Source organism: Onychomys torridus, chromosome 1, assembly GCF_903995425.1.
Source record: "Onychomys torridus chromosome 1, mOncTor1.1, whole genome shotgun sequence".
NCBI classification, from domain to species: domain Eukaryota; kingdom Metazoa; phylum Chordata; class Mammalia; order Rodentia; family Cricetidae; genus Onychomys; species Onychomys torridus.
In genome coordinates, this window is record NC_050443.1 from 94,653,247 (window position 1) to 94,676,254 (window position 23,008).

At 42.9% G+C, this 23,008-nt stretch overlaps 1 protein-coding gene across 2 annotated transcripts in view; it reads left to right on the top strand.

Annotated features, from left to right (window-relative positions):
* Positions 1-22,124, top strand: part of Nucb2 (nucleobindin 2) — a 32,335-nt gene extending 10,211 nt beyond the window's left edge. Inside the window, exons 3-14 of one of the 2 annotated variants that reach the window (XM_036191598.1) lie at positions 9,206-9,349; positions 10,024-10,131; positions 11,713-11,839; positions 12,064-12,167; positions 13,269-13,454; positions 13,637-13,727; positions 14,466-14,524; positions 14,618-14,710; positions 17,178-17,267; positions 19,843-20,013; positions 21,475-21,556; positions 21,977-22,124. In XM_036191598.1, the coding sequence (XP_036047491.1) occupies positions 9,206-9,349; positions 10,024-10,131; positions 11,713-11,839; positions 12,064-12,167; positions 13,269-13,454; positions 13,637-13,727; positions 14,466-14,524; positions 14,618-14,710; positions 17,178-17,267; positions 19,843-20,013; positions 21,475-21,556; positions 21,977-21,984 (1,263 nt within the window). In that variant the 3' untranslated portion in view covers positions 21,985-22,124. The remainder of the gene's footprint in view (positions 1-9,205; positions 9,350-10,023; positions 10,132-11,712; positions 11,840-12,063; positions 12,168-13,268; positions 13,455-13,636; positions 13,728-14,465; positions 14,525-14,617; positions 14,711-17,177; positions 17,268-19,842; positions 20,014-21,474; positions 21,557-21,976) is intronic. The other variant, XM_036191599.1, reaches the window with a different exon arrangement.
* Positions 22,125-23,008: the final 884 nt, after the last annotated feature.

Consider the following 23,008-nt stretch of genomic DNA (forward strand, 5'->3'; position numbering starts at 1 on the left):
AAGGAGACTGGGTTACCCGCTCCTTCCTCCGCTCTCCTGTGCAACATTCATACATTTCCCAGCTGATGGAAGTCTGTAAATGGATCTGTCACTTTTGACATTATGTTGGTGTTTAAAGAGATTTTTCTGTCATTTCTTTTCCACCTAATGTATGTGAACACTTTCCATTTCTTCTGTTACAGCAACAGTCGGCATTTATTGAGTCTATGTTAAGGACCTTAGCAATGTTTAAGTTAGTTTTCCTAATTACACCTTTCTTTCTTTCTTTCTTTCTTTCTTTCTTTCTTTCTTTCTTTCTTTCTTTCTTCCTTCCTTCCTTCCTTCCTTCCTTCCTTCCTTCCTTTCTTGTTCTTTGTTTTTTTTTTTTTTTGTTTTGTGTGTGTGTGTGTGTGTGTGTGTGTGTGTGTGTGTGTGTGTGTGTTTTGAGATAGGGTTTCTCTGTGTCCTGGCTATCCTGGAACTCACTTTGTACACCAGGCTGGCTTCAAAATCACAGAGATCCTCCTGCCTCTGCCTCCTGAGTGCTGGGATAAAAGGTGTGCGCCACCTCTGCCTGGCTAGAATGGTTTTCATTGATCAAGAGGAGGCAAGGAAGAGGACTGTTGAGATGACTGAGCAGGTAAAGGCCCCGCTGCTGAGCCTCATGACCTGAGTTCCACTCATTGACCCAGGCGGTGGAAAGAGAACTGAGTTCTGCAAGTTACCTCTGATCTCCACATGGAATAAGAAATGAGAGGCAGTGAATATTAAAAGGCAAGGTCAATAGAAAGTCCTAAAGAATATGGTAGACTTCACACTTGGGATTCCTGTGTTTCATTGATAGAGTACACAACTGTATGGCATGTAGGAAAAAAATCCACTGCCAGTGGAAACTGAGGCAACCATACATGCTGTATCATGCACAGTTCTGCTTACAGAAAGAGCTTTTAAATATTAATTTAGACATATATCTTTTGTGCGGCATTTATAAAAAGATTTATCTTTTTATTTTATGTGTGAGTGTTTAGCTTACATGTCTGTGTATCGCATGCATGCAATGCCCAAAGGGGCCAGAGAGGGTGTCAGATCCCCTGGGAGTGGAGTTACAGACAGTTGTGAATCACTGTTTGGGTGCTGGGCATTGAACCTGGGCCCTCTGGAAAAGCAGCCAGTGCTCTGACCTGCTGCGCCATCTCTCCAGTCCCGTGTTTTCTTGTCAGGCTCCATTGCCTGGGAGTTTCTTCTAATCTTGTAACTTGAATTTCACAAGCTTTGTTGCTTGGTGTTACCGTAAGCTGGCCGACAGCTTTCAGACCTGTGTTCTTTCCCAAACTCTTTACACGGTTTGCTAACCGGGAGCACTGTCAGCTGTCAGCTGTGGAGGAACGCCACCAATCTGTGTTCTTTTCCAGGCTTCTTGTTCCTTAACGGCTCGTTCACATGATAGCAGAATGCCTCTGGAGCTAAGCTAACATGCTCGGCAGGTGAAGCCAGGCTCTTCAGTGTTCAACTCAGATTTAACCGCTCTTCCTTCACTGGGTCGCCGCCACCCCCACAAGAGCACACTGTCACATCTTTGGGAAGCTGCCTTGTGGTTTCAAATGTAATGTATCAGCAGCTTCGGCCAGCTCTTTTTCTGATAGTCCTTCAGTGGAGTGCTCTAAAAACCTATTCATGCACTGGAGATGCAGTTTAGGTGGTAGAGTGCCTACTTGGATACAAGAAGCCCTGGGTTCATCCCAGCGTGTGGACCCACTGACTTCAGTTCTCAAAGAGAGTCTTGCACTGTGAACATCTTCACAGTCATTGCCGAAATATCTTGTAAGATGAAATGTGCATTCCAATCAACAAGTCTGCAGGAGCCAAAGGCAGTGGGCGGGAAGTGGCTCAGTCTGCAGAATGCCTGATAGCGTGCACAAAGCCTTGGGGTCAGTCCCCACCACTGTATAAGCTGAGCGTGTCAGTGTACATCCATAATCTCAGCACTCCAGGAGGTAGAGGCCTGAGGATCAGAAGTTCAAAGCCATCCTTGGTTACCTAGGCCAGCTTAACTAAAAACAAACACACAAACAAACATTTCGATAAATAAAAAAACCTATTCTCACTATGTACACTGATGCATATCTGTAATCTCAACATTTAGGAGGCTGAGGTAGAAGGGTCTCGATGAGTTTGATGCCAGCCTGAGCTACATAGCTCGTAGACCTTGTTTCAAAAGAGCAAAAGGCCATTCCTTACGCCAGTCTCTTTCTCACTTTTAGTGTTATTATTTTGAGGCATGTGAGAGAGCATCAGAAGTTTGTCAGTGGTGGTTCCCATTGACTGAAATCAGCTTTGCCCCTCATCCTGTGATGCTGGGATCAAGTCCTGTGCCTGACACATGCTAGATAAGCAGCCTGCCATTGAGTTGTATTCTCAGCCATTCTTTTCTTACGTTACACATTGCGAGAAGTTATGAAACATCTGCTCAGTATTAGGAGGACATTACTGACAGTTTGACATTTGCCTTAGTGATGGGCACATTGGTCACATCAGCCCAGTACTTGGGAAAACACTTAGGACCTGTAGTCAGTTTCTGCTGCCCTCAACTGATCTGTGGCTGCTCATAGGGAATTCCGTTGTGTCTCACAATGTAGAGTAACATGGATTTGTGTAGTAGCTTCCTGTCCAAAGTCTGGGAAAGCAGTTAGTGCCCATAAATGAGAAGGTCAGGTTGTTTCTCTTACAGCAGTGTTAGCCTCACCCAGCTGTTTCATTTCCTCTACTTCCAGAAGAATACCTGAATGCCAAACTACAACTCTTTTCTTCCTTGAAGGTCTGGAGATTGAGTTTAGGGTGTGTGCAAACCAGGCAAGCACTCCACCATGGAACTATGTCTGTGGCCCTTTGTTTGTAGCCCAGGGTGGCCTCAAACTCTGCAGTCTGTCTGCCCCAGCCTTCTGAGTACTATGGTCACAGGCATGTACCACTGAGTCTACCAGTAAGACATAACAATAATGTGAAAAGTCTGAGGTTATGACAGTAGAAAAACTAATAAAGTTTATGACATTCGGGTAGTAAAGCCTGTATTTCTATTACCACCTGGCCAATCAGTTTTTTTTTTTTCAATTAACTGAAAGTCAATCCCTGATTTATAAGTTAGTAGGATAAAGAATCATGTATCAAGTTGATTATGTGCAGAATCAGTAATCTGAGTAAATTTAAACAGGAAATATTTGTATTAGAAGGCAGATGCGGCTGTAGAGATGGTTAAGAATGCTTGTTGTAGGGAAGGATAAAAATAATAATAATAGCCGGGCAGTGGTGACGCATGCCTTTAATCCCAGCACTCAGGAGGCAGAGGCAGGTGGGTCTCTGTGAGTTTGAGGCCAGCCTGGTCTACAGAGCGAGATGGAGGAAAGGTGCAAAGATACACAGAAAAACCCTGTCTTGAAAAACAAAACAAGACAAAACAAAACAAAACAACAACAAAAATAATAATAATAAAAGAATGCTTGTTGCTCTTGCAGAGGACCCAGATTTGGTTCCCAGAACCCACAGCTCGCAACCCCTGTAACTCCAGTTCCTGGGGATCCAACCACCCTCTACTGAGCTCCTCAGGCACTACATGGATGTGGTGCATAGATACACATGCAGGCAAAAACACTCATATGGAATAAAATAAATGACTCTAAAAGAAAAATTAAAAAGAAAAGAAGGCTGAGATTGAATTTGAATAATGGAAGGCGAGGACCGACTCCTAAAAGTTGTCCTGTGACCCTCACACGTTCACCATGGCATGTGTGCACACACATGATAAAGAAATCAACACAAAAGGAAAGAAGCAGAGTTGTCAGTTACACAGGACAGTGTGGATGTGTGTACATGTACTCACTTGTGTATTAGCACACTAGAAGGGGCACAACTGGTTTAACAGGGCTGGTCCCAAATCAAATCGGCCTAAGGTGAATTGAAACACAAAGTCACTCAAATAGTAAAGTTAAGACCAGCAAAAGGCTAGGAAATCTTAAATTTATGAAACCTCATGCTTAGATAAAATTGGACAGAATTATCAAGACAGTTATAATGAAAGCAGATAATTTTTTTTTTCTGATAGTGATAGAACAAAAAGTGAAATTGCTAAGAATCTAAAATTTTTACAATGCAAAATTATGAAGCATGGCTAGTGTAGATGCCAAGCATGGGTTACCAATTGTGAGTTTTTCTTCACATTAAAAACACTTCACTTGAACTTTTTGCGGTAGGTATCCCTTTTTGTAAAATTGAAACAACCCTCCCCCCAACACACACACACACACACACACACACACACACACACACACACACACACACACACCATCTCATTATGTAGTTCCAGCTGGTCTGGAGTTCACTCTGTAGTCCAGGCTGGCCTCAAGTTCACAGTTTTTTTTGCTTTAGTCTCCGGAAGCTGGGATGACAGCATGTGTCCCCATGCCGTGCTACGATCCATCTTGACTTAGTGTTCAGTTGCCTGGTGTTTAGTCCCCTCTGGTGGTGTACAACTGTCCCCTCTATCTGATTTCACACATTCTCCTCCCACCAAACAACTCCTTTCCCCAGTGGCCTTAACTTCTGCTTTCCTGTCCTGATGCCATCGGCCCTAAGCGGTGATAATCTGTTCTCTGGGGATTTGTCCACTGGGGGCATCTCACATGGACTGACTCAGAACGTGTGCCCTTGTTGCTCTTGATGGTGTTTATTATTGCATTTGATTTTTAAAACCACACATTTCTCCTTAAAATCTCAGTCTCTGGCTTTTCAAAGTTACTAAAGAGCAAAATGATTTTGAATGGCATGTGGTGATGAATTGTCTTAGTCATGTAAAACTGAACCCAGAATGAATGAACACAGGCCCATCAGTGTCTCAGCCTGAGCATCGTTTCTGTCCGTCCAAGGCAGGCTGGGAGTTGGGGCAGAGCCTCTGATTCCGGATTGTGGCAGTTTCTTGAATTTACTGCTTTTTTCAGTTGTCTCTAGATCTGAACTTCCTTTGGTAGTTGACCTGTGTTGTCCTTGCTGTTGGCTTTTGTGTAGGAGCACTGATACCTAAGCCTCTTGCTTTACCAGTATAATGTTAGGTTTGCTCTGTGAGCCCTATTCAAATAGAGGTTTAATTGAAAGGTTTTTATAAATTGTTTAGCCTAGTAATTTTATACAGTTGCTTTGAGCACAAGCAATTTTTTTGGCATTTCTGATTAGGTGCCAGAAAAGACCTCTATTTTACCCACTAATTTGGCAGTGGGATTTAGAAACTTAAAGAAAACTGGGGTTGAACTGGATGTGATGGTCCAGGCCTGTAAGAGGCAGGAGGACTAAGAGTTCAAGGTTATCCTCAGCTACACAGAAGTTTGAGATCAGCCTGAGCCACGTGACCCTTGTCTCAATAAAGAAAGAAGAGTGAGGCCTAGAGGAATCCCCCAGTTAAAACAGTCCCATGACTGATTTGTGTGGGGACAGCTATGGCTGTGACCAGACATGAGGGGCGGTGCATTGGAGTGTAGACCCTAGGGGCGGTGCATTGGAGTGTAGACCCGAGGGGCGGTGCATTGGAGTGTAGACCTCAGGGGCGGTGCGGAGATAGCTTAGTTCGCAAAGTGTATGTTATACAGGAATGAGGATTTGAGCTTGACTCCCAGAACTTGGGTAAAAAGCCAGGTTTGGTGGCAAATGCTTGTAATCACAGCACAGGGGCACTGAAGACAAGTAGGTCCTAGCCAGCCAGCTTAGTCTGCCTAGCATGCTCCAGGCCCCAACGAGAAACCTTGTCTCAAAAAACAAGGTGGACAGCTTCTAAAGTCTCTGGCCACCTCGTGCACACAAGCATGGGTGTGTGTACCACCGCCCCATCCACATACAAAAATGGAAACAAAGAAGAATAGAGACCTAAACTTGATTCTGCCCTACTGGTAGGTATTTTCTATTACATTTGGATCAGCACACTACCACCTGCCCTAGTGCAGGGGATGAGATCCAGGGCCTTATGCATAAGGCAAGTGCTCTATTGACCAGCTACGTCCCCAGCCCTCCAACAACCTCAGAGATAAGCATTCTAACGGTAGAGCAGATGAAGGCAGTGTGGTAAAGGACAGTGGTTTATGTTGCTTCAGAATTAGCCGCAGGACTTGATAAGAGAGATTGTGGGGCCCTTCCCAGGTCTCTGGTTTACGATACCAGCACAGGCCCTGGGAAGTTGCATTTCTACCAAGGAGTTACTCACAGGTAGCCTGCCACCTGTATGTCGGTCACTTCAGGTCTCAGCCCTGCTCTGTGGCTTTCTGAGGACTGTATCTGTTTCCCCGAGTGCCTTCTCCATGCTGTGCATGTTGTTAGCTTTGTTCTTGATCTGATCCTAACGGAGGCCTTCCTGTACATAAGCACGGAGTGTCAGATATTCATCATTTTTGATCCTTGCAGGAGACCCAGAGCTCTGAATCATTCTGAAAATGGAATAAAATTTGAACTGTAGAATTAAAAATGTTTGAAACCTTTTGCTCTTTTGTTTTAACCCCTGACATTCTCCTTGTGAGAGGTGAGCATAATAATCACTACACTACAGAAACCTCTCCAACATCCTACCTGATAGATACGCGAGTTTTTGTCCTTGTTTTTTTGAAACACAGTCTCTTCTGTACAGCCCTGGTTGGCTGGAACTTGGCTGTGTAGACTAGACTGGCCATGAACTTGCTGCACTCCTCCTGCCTCTGCTTCTTGAGTTCTATGATTACAGGGGTGTGCCACCACACCTGGCCTACTTGGTATTTTATTGGCCTATGTATTTAAAAGCAGCTATTAGCTGTTTTTTTGTTTGTTTGTTTGTTTGTTTGTTTTTAATGTTGTTTCGAGAGAAGGTTTCTCTGTGTAGCTCTGGCTGTCCTGGAACTCTCGCTATAGACCAGGATGGCCTGGAACTCACAGAGATCCATCTACTTCTGCCTCCTGGTGCAGGTGTTAAAGGCCGGCACCACCACGGCCTGGCTGTTTTTTGTTTGTTTTTCAGAACAATTCGTTCATTCTCTGAGTGTGCCTATGTGTCACAGGATACCCGTGGGGGCCAGAGGACAGCTTTCAGTGGTTAGTTCTCTCCTTCCATGAGTGTGGGTTCCAGGGACCAACTCAGTTTGTCGGCCTTGCTAGGAAATGCCTTTATTCACTGGACCATCTTGCCAGCCTGGCTGGTTTTTCCACTATTTTTCATTGTTACTTTTTGCCCCCCTGGAGCTGAGGACCGAACCCAAGGCTTCCCGCTTGCTAGGCAAGTGCTCTACCACTGAGCTAAATCCCCAACCCCTATTGTTTGTTTTTTAACATTTATATTTTTATATTGTATCTGTATATTTGCATGCACTGCTCACAGAGGCCAGAAGAGGGCACCAAATCCTCTGGAACTGGAGCTGCAGTTGAATGCGCTCTCAACTGCTGCAGCTCTTCGTTTTATTTGTTTGTTTTTGATTTTACCTGTATGGGTGTGTGTCTGTGCACCACATACATTCTTGGTGCCTGTGGAAGCCAGGAGGTTCTCTGGAACTGGAGTTACATACAGTTGTGAGCAATCTGATGTGGGTGCTAGGGACTGAGCTCAGGTCCTGTGGAAGAGCAGCAAGTGCTCCTAACCTCTTAACCAGCAATGTCTGTAGCCTCTTGTATGGAGCATCCTAACCTCTTAACCAGCAATGTCTGTAGCCTCTTGTATGGAGCATCCTAACCTCTTAACCAGCAATGTCTGTAGCCTCTTGTATGGAGCATCCTAACCTCTTAACCAGCAATGTCTGTAGCCTCTTGTATGGAGCATCCTAACCTCTTAACCAGCAATGTCTGTAGCCTCTTGTATGGAGCATCCTAACCTCTTAACCAGCAATGTCTGTAGCCTCTTGTATGGAGCATCCTAACCTCTTAACCAGCAATGTCTGTAGCCTCTTGTATGGAGCATTTTGTAACTAACCTTTTTTCCCCCTTCTGCTTTCTTACCCTCCCCCCCCCCACACACACATAGGGTTTCTTTATGTAACCCTGGCTGAACTGGAACTCACTCTGTAGCCCAGACTAGCCTCGAATTCAGAGATCCACCTGCCTCCTGAGTGCCGGGATTAAAGGTGTGAGCCATCACCGTCCAGCTTTCTTTCTTTCTTTTTTTTTTCCATTCAAATTTTTAGTGTACAAAATAATGGGTTTAATTATGACATTTTCATTATATGCATTGTTGTATTTTGTTCCTGTTTGCTCCCCACAGCCCCTTCCCACCAGTTTTCCTTCTCTCCCTGGTCCCCTTTCTCCTCTCCCACAAGTAGCTCCCTGTCTGGTTTTACGTCACAGGTGTGTGAATACATTGTTTAAATGTAGATTCTTCACCTGACATTAAACAAGTGATGACTTGTCCCCCGACCCTTCTGCTTTTACCCTCTCATGCCCCCCCATTCCTGATTCCCATCCTAGTCTAAATGTTTTCTTTCACTTGTTTATTTTTTGATAAAGAGTCCCTGTACCCAGAGTGGCCTAGAACTTAGCTATGTAGCCCACGTTGGCCTTGAACTCATGACAGTCTTCCTGCCTTAGCCTCCCAAGTGCTGGGGATACAAGAGTGAGCTACCATGTCTAACTTTCAAATGTTTTCTTATATAAGCAGTTTAGAAGTACAAGTTTTGTTTTTTGTCTTTTAGTTTAGTTTTAGTTTAGAAATGAAAAACACTTCTCCCTCAGTTTCCTTCCTGCCGCCTCCCCTCCCTCCTTCCTTTTTGGTTTTTGCACAGGATCTTGCTGTGGTATGCTGCTTGCATGCAATTTAGCATGTAGCTCAGGCTAGTCTGAGACCCACAGGGGTCTTCCCGCCTAACCTCCCATGTGCTGGGATTATAGCTGTGCACCACCACACCAGGCTGTTTGTTCTGAGCAGGGTTTCACCAAGTGGCCCATGCTAGCCTGGAGCATACAATTCTCCTGCTTCAGCCACCAGAGTACTAGGATGATAGGCCTATGCCAGTGCATCAAGTTCTCTCCTGATTTTCTTTGGTGATTAATTATAAGCATCAACTTTTAAAATTATACTCTATTTTCACCCCATTTCCTAGAGGGTTGTTTGTTTGTTTGTTTGTTTGTTTTTTACCCTCTTGGGAATGAATATACGATTGACGTGGCATGGCACTGGGAATACATGTCTACTGCCTCATTGCCTCTTTCCAGGACTTTGCAATAATGACCTTCTTCATTTCAGATGAGGTGGAAGATCATCCAGCTACAGTACTGTTTTCTCTTGGTTCCGTGCGTGCTTACTGTTCTGGAAGCTGTGCCCATAGATGTAGACAAGACCAAAGTACAACACATTGAGCCCGTGGAAAGTGCGAAGATAGAGCCCCCGGTAAGTGCGTGGGTGGATGAGAATGCCTGAATGTAATCTGCAGTGATGGAGTACAAGGGTCGCTGCTAAATGACTCCCGTGGTGAAAGTCTGACCAGCTGCGGGACTGTGAAGTATTAATGTCGACTGTGCATAGAGCCCCACATGGAGCAACTGTTTCTGAAGCATTAGTAAGAAGGGTACTGGGCAGGAACCAGGTGGCGTATGTAACACTGACCACTACTATTTAGTGTAATTGGTATGTGAGAAGAATTAATCACAGTACATTTTTAATGTAGCAATAATTATCCAAAAAGAGAAATACTGTTATTTTCAAGGGAGGGAGAGATGATCATCGGGAGAAACCATTCATGTTTTCCGCCAGAAATCCATTCACACCATTGTGTTATTGTTTTTCAGTGGTGGGAATGGAACCTGGAGCCTGTATTCTAGGCAAGCACTCTACATATCCAACCTTAAATCTTCATTTTCTAGACCACACAGGACATTTACACTTATTTTGTAATAAACCGTGATATTGGTCCCAATTAAAACTCTTTCTTGACCATTGAAGCTGTCAGAGAACATTCTTTCTTGGTGCCATTTTGCTAGAAGTTGCATTTCAAGATGCAAGTCTTTCTGTTCACACCACGGTAAACTTTCTGAACTGTGTGACTGCTTATTTCTGATTCGAAGGATACCGGACTTTATTACGATGAATACCTCAAGCAAGTGATTGATGTCCTGGAAACAGATCAACATTTCAGAGAAAAGCTCCAGAAAGCAGACATAGAGGAAATAAGGGTGAGTGGAGTTCAGCAATGGGCATGGCAGGAAAAAAAATCACACTGAGAAATAGATCGGATGGCTGGATCTCTGCTGTTACATTACAGAGGTGTAGAAGACAGACCGTGGCCCATATGGAGCAATGGGAAAAGGCAGGAAGTCATTCTTCCCAGCAGAGATTATGTCAGAGCTAAACTGTAGAAGGAAGAGGGAGGGACTGGATGGTGTATGAGCCCAACATGCAAGGGCTGTGATGCACGCCATGTATAGGAAATACTCGGAGTTAGAAATGGAGGCCATGAGTGGCCAGAAAATGGCGTTGGAGTCATGGGCCAAAAGGCAGAGAGCTGTGTACAGCAAGTGCAGTGGCTTGGATCATGTTCTGAGGACAGCAGGAAGTTATTCAAAGCTGAAGATCAGGTGAGGGCCTGATTCTTTGGTCAGTTCCAGATTAGCAGCCGAGGTAATGAGCTGTGTCTTATGTTACTACAGCAGGTGCGACCATTTGCCTCCATCCTAAGGATACTGTTATGTATAATGCCCTGGTCATATTGAAACTGTACAGCTGCACGGGTTATATGCAACACTATTCCATTACATTAAAGGATTTATGCATCATGGGTTTCAATGTGTGTGCAGGTCCTGAAAAAATCCTCTACTCTAGGGGTTAAAGTGAGGAAGGGCTGTTGTAGATTTTAAGTGTTCATCAGTTGAGAAGACATTTGGGGTATTTCTGCTTACTTTGGTTAGTCTGTGTAATGCTGCTGTGAACAGTGATGCTTAAGTTACAGTGTTAACGTGTTCCGGCCTCGGTTATAGTCCTAGGGGTGGAATTTCTGGGTCACATGCCCACTCTATTTTTAGCTTTTGAAAGAACTACTTTGAAGGAATAGTTTGTTTCTGTCTTTCATGGCAGGGTCTCAGGTAATCCAAGCTGGTTTCAAGCTTACTGTATAGCCAAAGCCTTTGGATTTTTGATCCTCCTGCCTGAGATTACAAGTGTGGTCCACCACACCTAGATCTTTTCAATGCAGTGCTAAGTTTTTTCCATGGTAGACAAGCACTCTACTAAGATACATTCCTTCACATTTTAGGTTTTTTGTTTTTTTTTTTTTTTTTTTTTTTTGAGACAGGGTTTCATGGAGACTGGGCTAGCCTTGAACTCTTGATCCTCATGCCCTTTCCTTTCAAGTGCTGGGATTGTAGGAATGAGTGATCATGCCCAGCTGAAATGAGACTTCTGAAAGGGACGCTTTTATAATGCCAAATGTATTCAAGTTAGCCAAACTATTACTAATTTAAGATAATGCTATTTAAAAATACATGTTTTAAATGTGTGGGTGTTCTGCTTGTGTGTGTCTGTGCATCGTGAGCGTGCAGTGTCCATACATATCAGATAGGGTGTTGGATCTGGAGTTACAGATGGTTGTGAGCTGCCATGTGAGTGCTGGGAACCACACCTTGGTCCTCAGGAAGAGCAGCCTGTGCTCTTAACTGCTGAGCCATCTCTCCAGTTTCTTTAATGTTGTTTTTACTGTGTTACCACAGGTCTAAAATTAAATATACCAGATAAAACTCATTTGTTACTTTTGTTGACAGAATGGGAGGCTGAGCAAAGAGCTGGACTTAGTAAGTCACCATGTGAGGACAAAACTCGATGAACTGAAGAGGCAGGAAGTGGGCAGGCTGAGAATGCTTATCAAAGCTAAGCTGGATTCCCTTCAAGGTGGGTTCTAGGCAGATGGGAGGACACTTCCAAGACTTGCTTGTTGAGACTTGGTTTATTTAAAGGGCCTATAGCATGCTCATTTATATGTGCATAGCATATATGTATTCATATGTGTGTATGAGTAGTATGTGCACACTCATGAGTGCTTGTGTGTGGAGGTCAGATGTTAATGTAAGGTGTCCTCTGAGACTGATATTTGCTGTTTTCTCATGCTTCTGCAGATACTGGCATGAATCACCACCTTCTCCTGAAGCAGTTCGAACACCTGAACCACCAGAATCCTGACAAATTTGAATCCAGAGATTTGGATATGCTAATCAAAGCGGTGAGGGTATGCCCCCAAAGTGGGCTCTTGATGTTCTTTGAGGTTCTGTGATTTGATGAAGTGGGAACGTAACTTTCATAGGCTCTGGAGAACATGTATCTTCCAAGGAAGGTTGCTTAAGCTTTCTCACTACAGATACTATTACTAACATAGGTGCACATCGCTCATCCATGTCCCCAAATCCAGAACGCTGCAAAAACTGAACCAGGTTTGAACTAGCCAGTCACGATGGTATTTATAGTTTTTATTTAGATATTATAAGGAAGTCCTGCCTATGAAGCTTCCATGGAAGAATCAGCTTCCTTTGCCAGTTTATGGTGTTTCCTGGTATTTCTTGGCATGAGGTAGGGTGCCTCAAGTCTCTCTCTTCATCTCCATTTGGCCTTCCTCCTTGAGTCCTAAAATTTGGAAAATCTCTTAAAATTTTGCTACTAGTATATTTACTTTATATATCATTATTATTCTAATATTTATTACTCTGATATATTATTGTCTTTATTATATCTATATATTATATTTGTGTGTGGTGCTTGGAGTTGCACAACTTTGAATTTTATGGATGTTAGGGATTCATGCCTGCTGGGAATCCTGGTATGAGCTTCCACATATGGCTGGCCTTGGGGGTTCAGATGAGAGTCTGTGGACTTATTGTACCAGTTATGAGAGGAATTGACAAACTTGATGTTTCAGCTGGGTGGTTATGAAATTTAGTGAAATAGCTGTTGACCACATTTCCTGTGACGTCCGCATTTGACCTAGTTCCTTCTTTTTGAAATCAGTTTATATTTTGCCTGTTTCAAATAGTTCAATGTTTGTTTTGCACTCCCAGTCCACATCTGTTAGAGAGCACACTGTATTTTTAAGAGCTGTTTTAGTGTTCTGGAGAGATAGCTCTTTACGCAGTTGCCCCAGTGAAAGGTGGGGAGCAATTAGGGAAGACTCCAACACGCACTTCCACACACACCTGCACACAAATGCCCATGCACATGTGAGTGCATAAGCACTCTCTCAGGCACCCCACACACAGGCATGTGAGAGGAAGAAAAGAGAATGACCGTTTACACTTCTCTGGCACGCTGATTTGACTGTGTTGTGCTCTAGGCGACCGCGGATCTGGAGCAGTACGACCGGACTCGGCATGAAGAGTTTAAGAAGTATGAGATGATGAAGGAGCATGAGCGCAGAGAGTATTTAAAAACACTGGACGAGGAAAAGAGAAAAGAAGAGGAATCTAAATTTGAAGAAATGAAGAGGAAGCATGAAAACCACCCCAAAGTCAATCATCCTGTAAGGACGTGATTTGTGGAAACCATATCTAGATGAAGCGAATTCTTTGTAGCAGAATTTTATCCTAAGTTTAGCATGTAAATCTCGAGTCTTAATTCTAAAAAGTTCCTCAGACATATTTTTTGAGTCTCTATACATAGATTATATTTTGTTTTGAGCAATTTCTTAAAATTGGTTCACAGGGAAGCAAAGATCAACTAAAAGAGGTTTGGGAAGAGGCTGATGGATTGGACCCTAATGACTTTGACCCCAAGACATTTTTCAAATTACATGGTAACAGATTTGATACAAATATTGATATTTATATCTGCTGTTTGAAAAGTCTGTATTTGATTTACTTGTTATTGATGACTGTGATGGTTTGCTGTTGAGTTCTACCAATAGTCATATTTAGAGTTCTTCCTTCAGATGAAATTATTAATAGTCTTTTAGCTGATCTCAACAGAAGGTATTTTAGACCAGAGCCATGTCCTTTTGCTTGCTTTTGCTTTTGAATCACTGTGTGACTCACTCCAAAGCTTTTCGTAAACTGGAGGTCATTCTGTAGCTTGTTAGGTTATATCTAACAAGCTTTACATGACAGAAATAAAATTTTGCTAAACTTATCTAGTGGTGATACCTGTAACCTCAGCACCTGGGAAACTGAGGCAGGAGGATTGCTGCATGTGTTAGCCTATCCTGGACTACATAGTGAATACCAGGTCAGTCAGGGCTACATAGAAAGACGATGCTTAAATGTTGTTTTTCAACTACTTTTATTCTTATAGATACTGCTCTATCTTTCTGGAAAGAAATAGATAATATGTACTTTTCTAAAACATGATTATGAACTGTAAATATAGAATTGACCCTGGAGCTGATCGGAGGCTTTGTGAAAAGATGACGCCCCGCCTGCAGCCAGTTGTCACTGTACATCAGCACTACCTTCGCACACTGTCGTAACTGTATTTTGAGTATTTGTTTTCTGGAGGATTCAAATCTGCCTTTGCATTTGTAACTATTGAACTTTAGATGTCAACAGTGATGGATTCCTGGACGAACAAGAATTAGAAGCACTGTTCACAAAAGAGGTAAACAATGGTTACGTCCTCAGGCCCATCTGCCTCGTTCCCCTCGGGCACCTTCTCTTCTTTCATGTTGGTTTTCACATTTGCTTTTTTTAGTTGGCGAAAGTGTATGACCCCCGAAATGCGGAGGATGATATGATAGAAATGGAGGAAGAAAGGCTTCGCATGAGAGAGCATGTCATGAACGAGGTGTGCTGTAAGGCGAGGGTCTGTGTCATGTCTGTCATTCAAGTTCTTGTGCTAATCCTTATCATAAGATGGAAGAATAAATATACAGTTAGTAATTTTTAGACTTATTTATTTTTATTTTATGTGTGTGAGTATTTTCCTGTCTGTTCATATGTGCCCATGTGTGTGCCTGGTATCCGAGAAGGCTGGACAAAGATGCTTGATCTCTTGAAATTGGAGTTACAGACAGTTATGGGAGGCCATGTGGGTGCTGGGGACTGAACCTGGGTCTTCTGCAAGAGCAGAGAGTGCTTTTAACTGCTGAGCCATCTCCCAAAACCCCATGATAGGTACTTAATTGGATTCTGTATTTGTAACCAGAATATTATACAAGATTTCTTTAACAAAATAATCTGTAACCCCTTTAAAATATTTTACAAGATTATGATACTACTGTATGTCAGCAATAAACATTTTGGGGCAGTAAAAAAAGCAGTGATGTTTTATAGTTAACATTTTTAAAACCTACATAAGCTTTTATGGGTTGAAAAGCCCTAGTCAGAAACCCAAAATGCTCCAAAATTCAACACTTTCTGATCACTGGCAAAGGTGCAAGGTATAAGAAAGCCTATATCATGAATTTTTATGTTCATGTACCAAATCACTTATAAAATTGTATAAAGTTGCCTTCAGGCTGTATGTATGAGTTGTATATATGGACCATAAATCAATTTTTTTGTTTGGGGATTCCAAACCCAAGAAACCTCATTATGTATGTACAAATATCTCAAAAAAATTTTTTTTAATCTAAAATTTAAAACCACTTCTGGTCCCACACATTTTGGATAAGGGATACTCAGCTTCCACTAAGAAGATTCAATAACTATGACAACAAATATCTACATCTTCTTTACCTTCCATAAGCTTCAAGGGTACGAGAAGGTGGGTTGGCTCGGCCAAGCTTGGGCCTATTGTGGTTTGGTTCTTTGATGTCCTTCATTCCCAGGCTGCAGGAGCATTCTCTCACTGGATGATGTAAGGGACATAAGAAACTCAAGACCCTTTCATGCAGTAATGTGTAAGACTCATGCCCAGCCATGCCAAGCCCCATGTCTGCTCACATCCCACTGACTGAAGCAGGTCCCCAGTGAGGAGAGGATGGGTACCTCTCACAGGCTGTTTCAGCAACACATGCTGAGCTGGAGGCAGGGATGTAGACCCTCGTTATAGGACAGAGCTGTAATTGCAATAAAAACATAAACCTTCACAGGCACCTAAAATTTTAATTTCTGTCTTTTAGAGCAGCTGATTATTTGATTACCTTTACTTGTTCAGTGAGTTTGTCTTTGTCCCCTGACTTGGGTTTTCAGGAACAGAGTGACTCGTGTTGCTAAGTACTGACAGATGTGAGTAGAAGGACAGACAGTTGCCTCAGCAGTGTTTGTTCCAGTGTGTGACCCTGCTGCATCCCCTACCCCTTCAATGCTACAGCAGAGATGGTCCAGGACCATCATGGCCGGGACATGGTGGCCCATGTAGCAGGCATGGTGTGGGAGGTTGAAAGCTGTAATTTTTCAAGAGCTCTCATCAGAATGAGACTCTGGGCTTGGCTTGAGCTTTTGAAACCTCAAAGCCCACTCCCAGTAACAAACTTCCTCCAACAAGGCCACACCTCCTAATCCTTCTCAAATAGTGCTACTCCCTGATGACTAAGCTTTCAAATATATGAGCCTAATGGGAGGACATTCTTATTCATTGCCACACATGCCTCTATTCTCAGCACTTGATAGGCAGAGACAGAAGAACCAGCGGAAGTTCAGGCCAAACTGATCTTCATAGCTAGGTCCATATTTACTGAGACCCCCATCTTGGAAAGTGTACCCTGCACCTGTGAAGAGCAGTAAGTTGAGCCTCTTAACCTTACCTGCTTGTTCTTGGCCATGGCAGCTGCTCTGGAGTAGCAATTGTTCTTGTCTAAGCACTTGGGTCTAGCTGGATTAAGTTTACTATGGTGAAGGCATTGGGCATAACAATATAACCAACCAGATTACTGACTCAGTGTGTTGGTCTTGAATATATCAGGTAGATGGACAGCTTGTATTTTCAAGTTTTAACTCTATAGAGAGTCTCTCTCTCTCTCTCTCTCTCTCTCTCTCTCTCTCTCTCTCTCTCTCCCTCCCTCCCTCCCTCCCTCTCTCTCTCTCTCTCTCTCTCTCTTTCTTTCTTTCTTTTCCCCCCCTGGAGCTGAGGACCGAATCCAGGGCCTTGTGCTTGCTAGGCAAGTGCTCTACCACTGAGCTAAATCCCCAACCTGAGAGTGTTTCTTGATTCCATAAAATGGAGTGCATTTTTTCATTTCCCCTCTCGTTTCTGCATATACGTTAACCTTATCTTAATTGGTGAATGTTTACGAGGGAGCATCTCTTGGGATATTTGCACCTAAGAAATAAGACTTATTTATGTTGCTTTTATATTTTCCTTTAATCAGATTGATAGCAACAAAGACCGATTGGTGACTCTGGAAGAATTCTTGAGAGCTACAGAGAAGAAAGAGTTCTTGGAGCCAGACAGCTGGGAGGTAAGAGGATGAGCTTCAGAGGGCGCGTGGTGCTAGAGGTGCTGCACCACTGTGTCCTGCCTTCTGCCGTCATTTCTCATTGTGTTTGCGTGTGTGATCTTACAGCATTAGTGTTTTACATCATGCCTCTATGAAGTAATAGGTCCTTGCCTCCTTGGAAAACTTTCTAGCAATTTGTGATCACAGAGCGTAAAGTTAGAGAAGTGTTTTTAAAAAAGGATTTATTTATTTTTATCTTATGTGTGTGTGTAAGTGCCTGCATGTATATGTGTGTACCATGTGCATGCCTGATGCCTGAGGAAGGGAAAGGGGGAGTCCAGTCACCTGGAATTGGAGTGACAGACCATTGTGAGCTACTGTGTGAGTACTAGGAACCAAACTTGGGTTCTTTCCAAGAGCATCTAGTGCTCCTAACTGCTGAGTCACCTCTCCAGCCCTCAGATTAGAAATCTTTTTAAAAGTCTACATTTGCTAAGAATAAAATAACATCACTGAAAATTTAAAACTTACATCTATTTTAAGAAGAAATTAAAGGACCCACTGAGCTGTGTCTACAGATCCATTCTTGTTACTGTTGTAGGAGGCAGTGACTCATGTAGCCAAGGACAGCCTTCAACTGATCCTCCTGCATCACCTCCTGTTGTGATTACAGGCATGCACCACTGTGTTTTTGTTTTCTAACACTGTGCCTCAGCCTTACACTTGAAGTAATCTTCCTGCCCCAGTCTCCTGAGTGCTAGGATTACAGGTATAAGCCCCTAGACCTGTCTTTCAATATTTTATTGCTATTATAAAAGAAGCTGGGGCCTGGGAAGATGGCTCAGGGGATAAGATGCTTGCTATGAAAATGTGAGGTCTGTAGTTCAAATCCCCAGAATCCATGTAAAAAATCAGATCCCTATTGCTATTGGGGGTGGGCAGAGATAGGAGAATTGCTGGGACTTGCCATCTGCCAGACTAACTCCAAGTTCAGTGAAAGACCCTGTTTTAAGGGGGTCAAAGTGGAAGAGACGAGTAGGACACTGTGTCTTCTCTGGCCTATACATTGCCCCCCCCCCCCCACCCCCACACACACACTATCCGTGCTGTCTACCTATCTGTAGAAGAAGCTCAACCAGTGATGCAAATCTGTTAGCCAGGTACTTTCCAGAGACTGAAGCAAGAATGTTGCTCTTAAGTTCAAGGCCAACCTGAGCTACAGAGTGAGTTCAGGGCCAACCTCGGCAAGTTAGTAAAACCTTGTTAAAATAGAAAGTGTAAAAAAAACATGGTGGTGGGAAAAAAGGGAAGCTGGGAGTATAGCTCAGTGGTAGAACACCCCATGGTCATGTACAAGGTCCTACCTATGTTCAATCCCCAGGAACACAAATAAATATAAAGAAGTACATAACCCGGGTGTGGTCAGCACTTAGAAGGCGGAGGCAAGAGAGTTGGTGTTCAAGGTGTCCTCATCAGATACATAGCAAGTTTGAAGGCTTCCTGGACTACATAAGAGTATGTCTCCAAAAACCAGAAAAGAAACAGTTTTTTAAAAAAGTATAAACAGGAGTTGGACAGTTGGCTCAGTGGTTAAGAACATTTGCTGCTCTTGCAGAGAACCTTGGCTGGGTTTCCAGCACATACAAGGTAACTCACAACTTCTAGTTCCAGAGGATACGACACCCTCTTCTGGCTTCTACAGGTACCAGACACACACACACACACACACACACACACACACACGGCACACATAAATATACTCAGTCACACACACACACAGACATATAAAATAAATATTTAAAATATAATGAATAAATTGGTTAAAAAGAAATCACTAATATAAACACATTTCTCCCTTCCTCTTCCTTTCCTTCTATCATTCCTTTCTGCTCACTCGCTCGCTCGCTCACTTACTCACTCACTCACTCACCTATTCACTCACTCACTCACTCACTCACTCACTCACTCACTCATTCCCCTACTCACTCACTCACCCACTCATTCACTCACTTACTCCCTTGCTCACCCACTCGCTCACTCACTCTTTAGTCCAGGATATTCTGGAAGTCACATCACTAATCTGGGCATGAATCCTTTTCATTTGTTTTGTATTTTGAGAGGACCTCATTTTATAGACTGGGCTGGACTGGAACTCACTATGTAACTTGAGCTGACTTTGAACTGGAGGCTATTACAGGGATGAACCACCATGCCTTGTTAATATATTTTTTCTTATTTTGCCAAAGAGTATATTATATATGCTCTTTTGTACAATGATGAATTCTAAAATTTTTAATTTTTTTGTGATTTATTTACTTTTATTTTATGTGCACTGGTGTTTTGCATGTATGTCTGTGTGAGAATGTTGGCTCCCTTGGTGCTGGAGTTGTAAGGATATTAAATCCCTTGGGGCTGGAGTTCCAGACAGTTTTGAGCTGCCATGTGGCTGATGGGAATTGAACCTGGGTCCTTTGGAAGAGCAGACCATGCTCCTAACTGCTGAACCATCTTTCCAGCCCCTACGATCCTAGAATTTTAAAGCTGAGCATGACACCCCTTTGTTCCTGGCACTATTATTTACCTCCCTTTCTTGTAGACATTGGGTCAGCAACAGTTATTCACTGAGGAAGAACTGAAAGAATATGAAAACATTATTGCCGCACAAGAAAATGAACTTCGGAAGAGGGCAGATGAACTGCAGAAGCAGAAGGAAGAGTTGCAGCGCCAGCATGACCACCTGGAGGCTCAGAAGCAGGAGTATCAGCAGGTCTACACTGAGGGGGTGTGGCTTGCAGGGACTGTCGGGATGCATGAGGCTCAGAAACCTGAGTTTTAGCAGATGAGATGTGGCTTTCAGGGAATGACAGGGGCCCCTTGAAGTGATGTCCATCTGCAGTCCAAGCTTCTCAGATGGGGTTTGCTTGAGCCCAGCCACCAAATTCTATCACAGAGTGAAACCAGTCTCAAATAAACAAAAATAAACAGAGGTGGAGAATGCTCTTAGCATGTGTGAGGTCCTGGAAATTGGTCTCCAGTGTGACAACAGGAACCACAAACCAGATGTTAGATGCTTTGGTGAGCCTATGGATTTTTGTGTGTTTGTTTGTTTGATTGTTTGTTTATTTCATTCTTTTGAGACAAGATCTCATGTAGCCAGGGCTGGCCTGGAACTCCTGATCCTCCTGCCTCTGCCTCCCTAGCACTGAGATTACAGGAGACTATAGAACACCAAGCTAAGCTTGTGTTTTTATAATATGCCATTAAGCTGTCATATTTTAAATTTTAATGCGTTTTAAAATGAGCTTTGTTACAATTTCAGTTTTGGAATTGTGGAATCAAAGCGGTTAAAGGCATGCACCACCAGCACCTGGCATTCATCTTTTTTTTTTTTTTTTTTTCTGATGGTGACTTTTATCTTTGACAAGAGCAGGGAAAATGAGGCAGACTCACAAGTCAACCTCCCTGTCCTGGGCTGTTGGAAGATTATAGATAAGAGTAAAAGAGATGGAGGGTATGTAGGCTCACAAAGGAATGTCTGTGCCCTTCCTGGGTACAGGTTTGACACGGGGCCAGTTGCCTTTCCTAAAAGCCCATGGGCATTTATATAAAGACAATTGGTTATGGTAAGTGACTGTCCATGTTTCAGGACATTACCTTAAGAAGCCATGTTTAATCCTTGAATAAAGAGAATTATTGTTTAGCACCGCATAGGCAGACCTACGCAAGAAACCAAATCTTTTGTTTGTTTTAATTGGCTTTTGAGATAGGGTTTCATGTAGCTGAAGCTGGCCTCAAATTCTGTATAGTGAAGATAATCTTGAACTTGTGATCTTCTGGCCTCTCCTCCCAAGTGCTAGGATTGCAGGGGTGCACCACAAAGCCTGGCTAAGGCTTGGGCAGTCACTATCAGAGGAATAACTGAATGTGTATGAAAATAACGGCAATCTTCACACAGGCTGGAGGGAGAGCTGGTGAGGACCCACATGAAGTCAGGGCTTTTATCTTATTACCAGTGACCAACAGCAGACTCTGTCTCAGAGCCCGTTTCACCTGCTGCTCTCTGCTCTGATTCTCAGCGTGACATCAGATAGTAGTCATCCTTCCTCAGTGTCCAAGAGTATGAAAGGACAGTGTTCTAGGGAAAAAATCTCAGTTTATTATGCTTAGCCAAGGATTGCATATATGACCGAAACAATCAGCAGTACTTTCATATTTTTTCTACTCATAGGCTGTACAGCAGCTAGAACAGAAGAAATTTCAACAAGGGATCGCTCCATCAGGGCCAGCAGGCGAACTGAAGTTTGAGCCACGTATGTAATTCTCCTTTGTTTGTTTAGGGTAGTAAACCATTATAAATCCATAACCATTTTTCATTTCAAATATAGTCTATCTTCAGATGATTCAAATTCACATTGTATTCTATATATTTGAAGAAATAGAGAAATCTACATTAAAGAAACTTTGAAAAGTTCTCCAAAATTTTCATGAGTGGACATTTTTCAAATGCCACATAATCAGATGACCATCGTTATGGTGCAGTAATTTATTTCAAAATTATTTGTAATTCTTTATGACCGTTTATATTGATCTTACCAGAGAACATGTTTATAATTTGTAATCTATGATGAGCTAACCATACTTTCAGAAAGTAAATAATGTATCTTTAAATAAAAGAACATTCAGAACAAAGGAAGATATGTTTAAAATGTGAGCATACTTCTTTTGAACAGACACGTAAAGTCCCGACGTCTGCAAGAACTTGGAGGAAAACCGTTAACTCAACATCTGTTTCATCTTTCAACATCCCTTCCTTTATCTTCCCTCAATAAATACTTTAAAGCACATTTGGAATAATGGGCGAGACCTTTAAAGTGAGAACACAATTTTTTTTTTTTCACGCAGGTATTTAAGGATTGAAATTTACCAGAACCAGGGCAGAAACAGACTCAGCCTCTCCTCCCATGTTCTTCATTCATGTTAGTGGCTCAGGGGCCACATCCCATAGTTTCATGGCACTGTCATTAGCTGGGTGAGAGCTGTGCCTGTGGCTTGAGGATAACCTGCTGTCACGCTGAGGATAGTTTTCTTTCATAGGTGCTGTCTTCCTCTCTCAGCAAACCCCTCTTTGATATTCATGGTTGTTCTGAAAAAGCCATTTCCTCCCGTTTCTGGTGACTTTGTCCTGTTTTATTACCCCACCCTCAAGAAGGCTTCAGTTGAGTGGCGTCTGCCCCCACATCAGAGTTGCTTTATTCATGTGCTTGCCTTCTGGCCCTCCCTGGGATAGAAAACATTGATTTCATGTTTTTAAATCATTGACAGTGATTTAAACTAGACAGGAAGTCTCCCTCTTTCTCTAAGGAAATCTAGAAGGAGTAGTGTGGAAGTCTCTACTTTCTACTCCGCTGTCCTTAGTACATGGTTTTATCCTCAGACCACTTCACACTCGGTCTGTCATGGCAGTGGGGACAGACAGGAAAAAGGACTTGAGGAATTTTCCAGAAGAGCTCGGCAGTACTTGAATTTACATCTCCCGTATTTTCATTGTGCTCAAATGTTCAGGGGCATACCTGAATGGACTTGAGGAAGGATGTCCTACTTGGGTGGCAGCCTTACTCTGTGTCCTCCTACTGCAGGTCATGTGATGTTCCTCATTGCCCTGCAAGCTGAATAACCCACAAGGGGAAGTGACTAGCCTCAACTTAGGATTCTCTTATAAAGGCAAAGGGAATGTTTGGAGGACATGTTTGGTCTTAAATCAA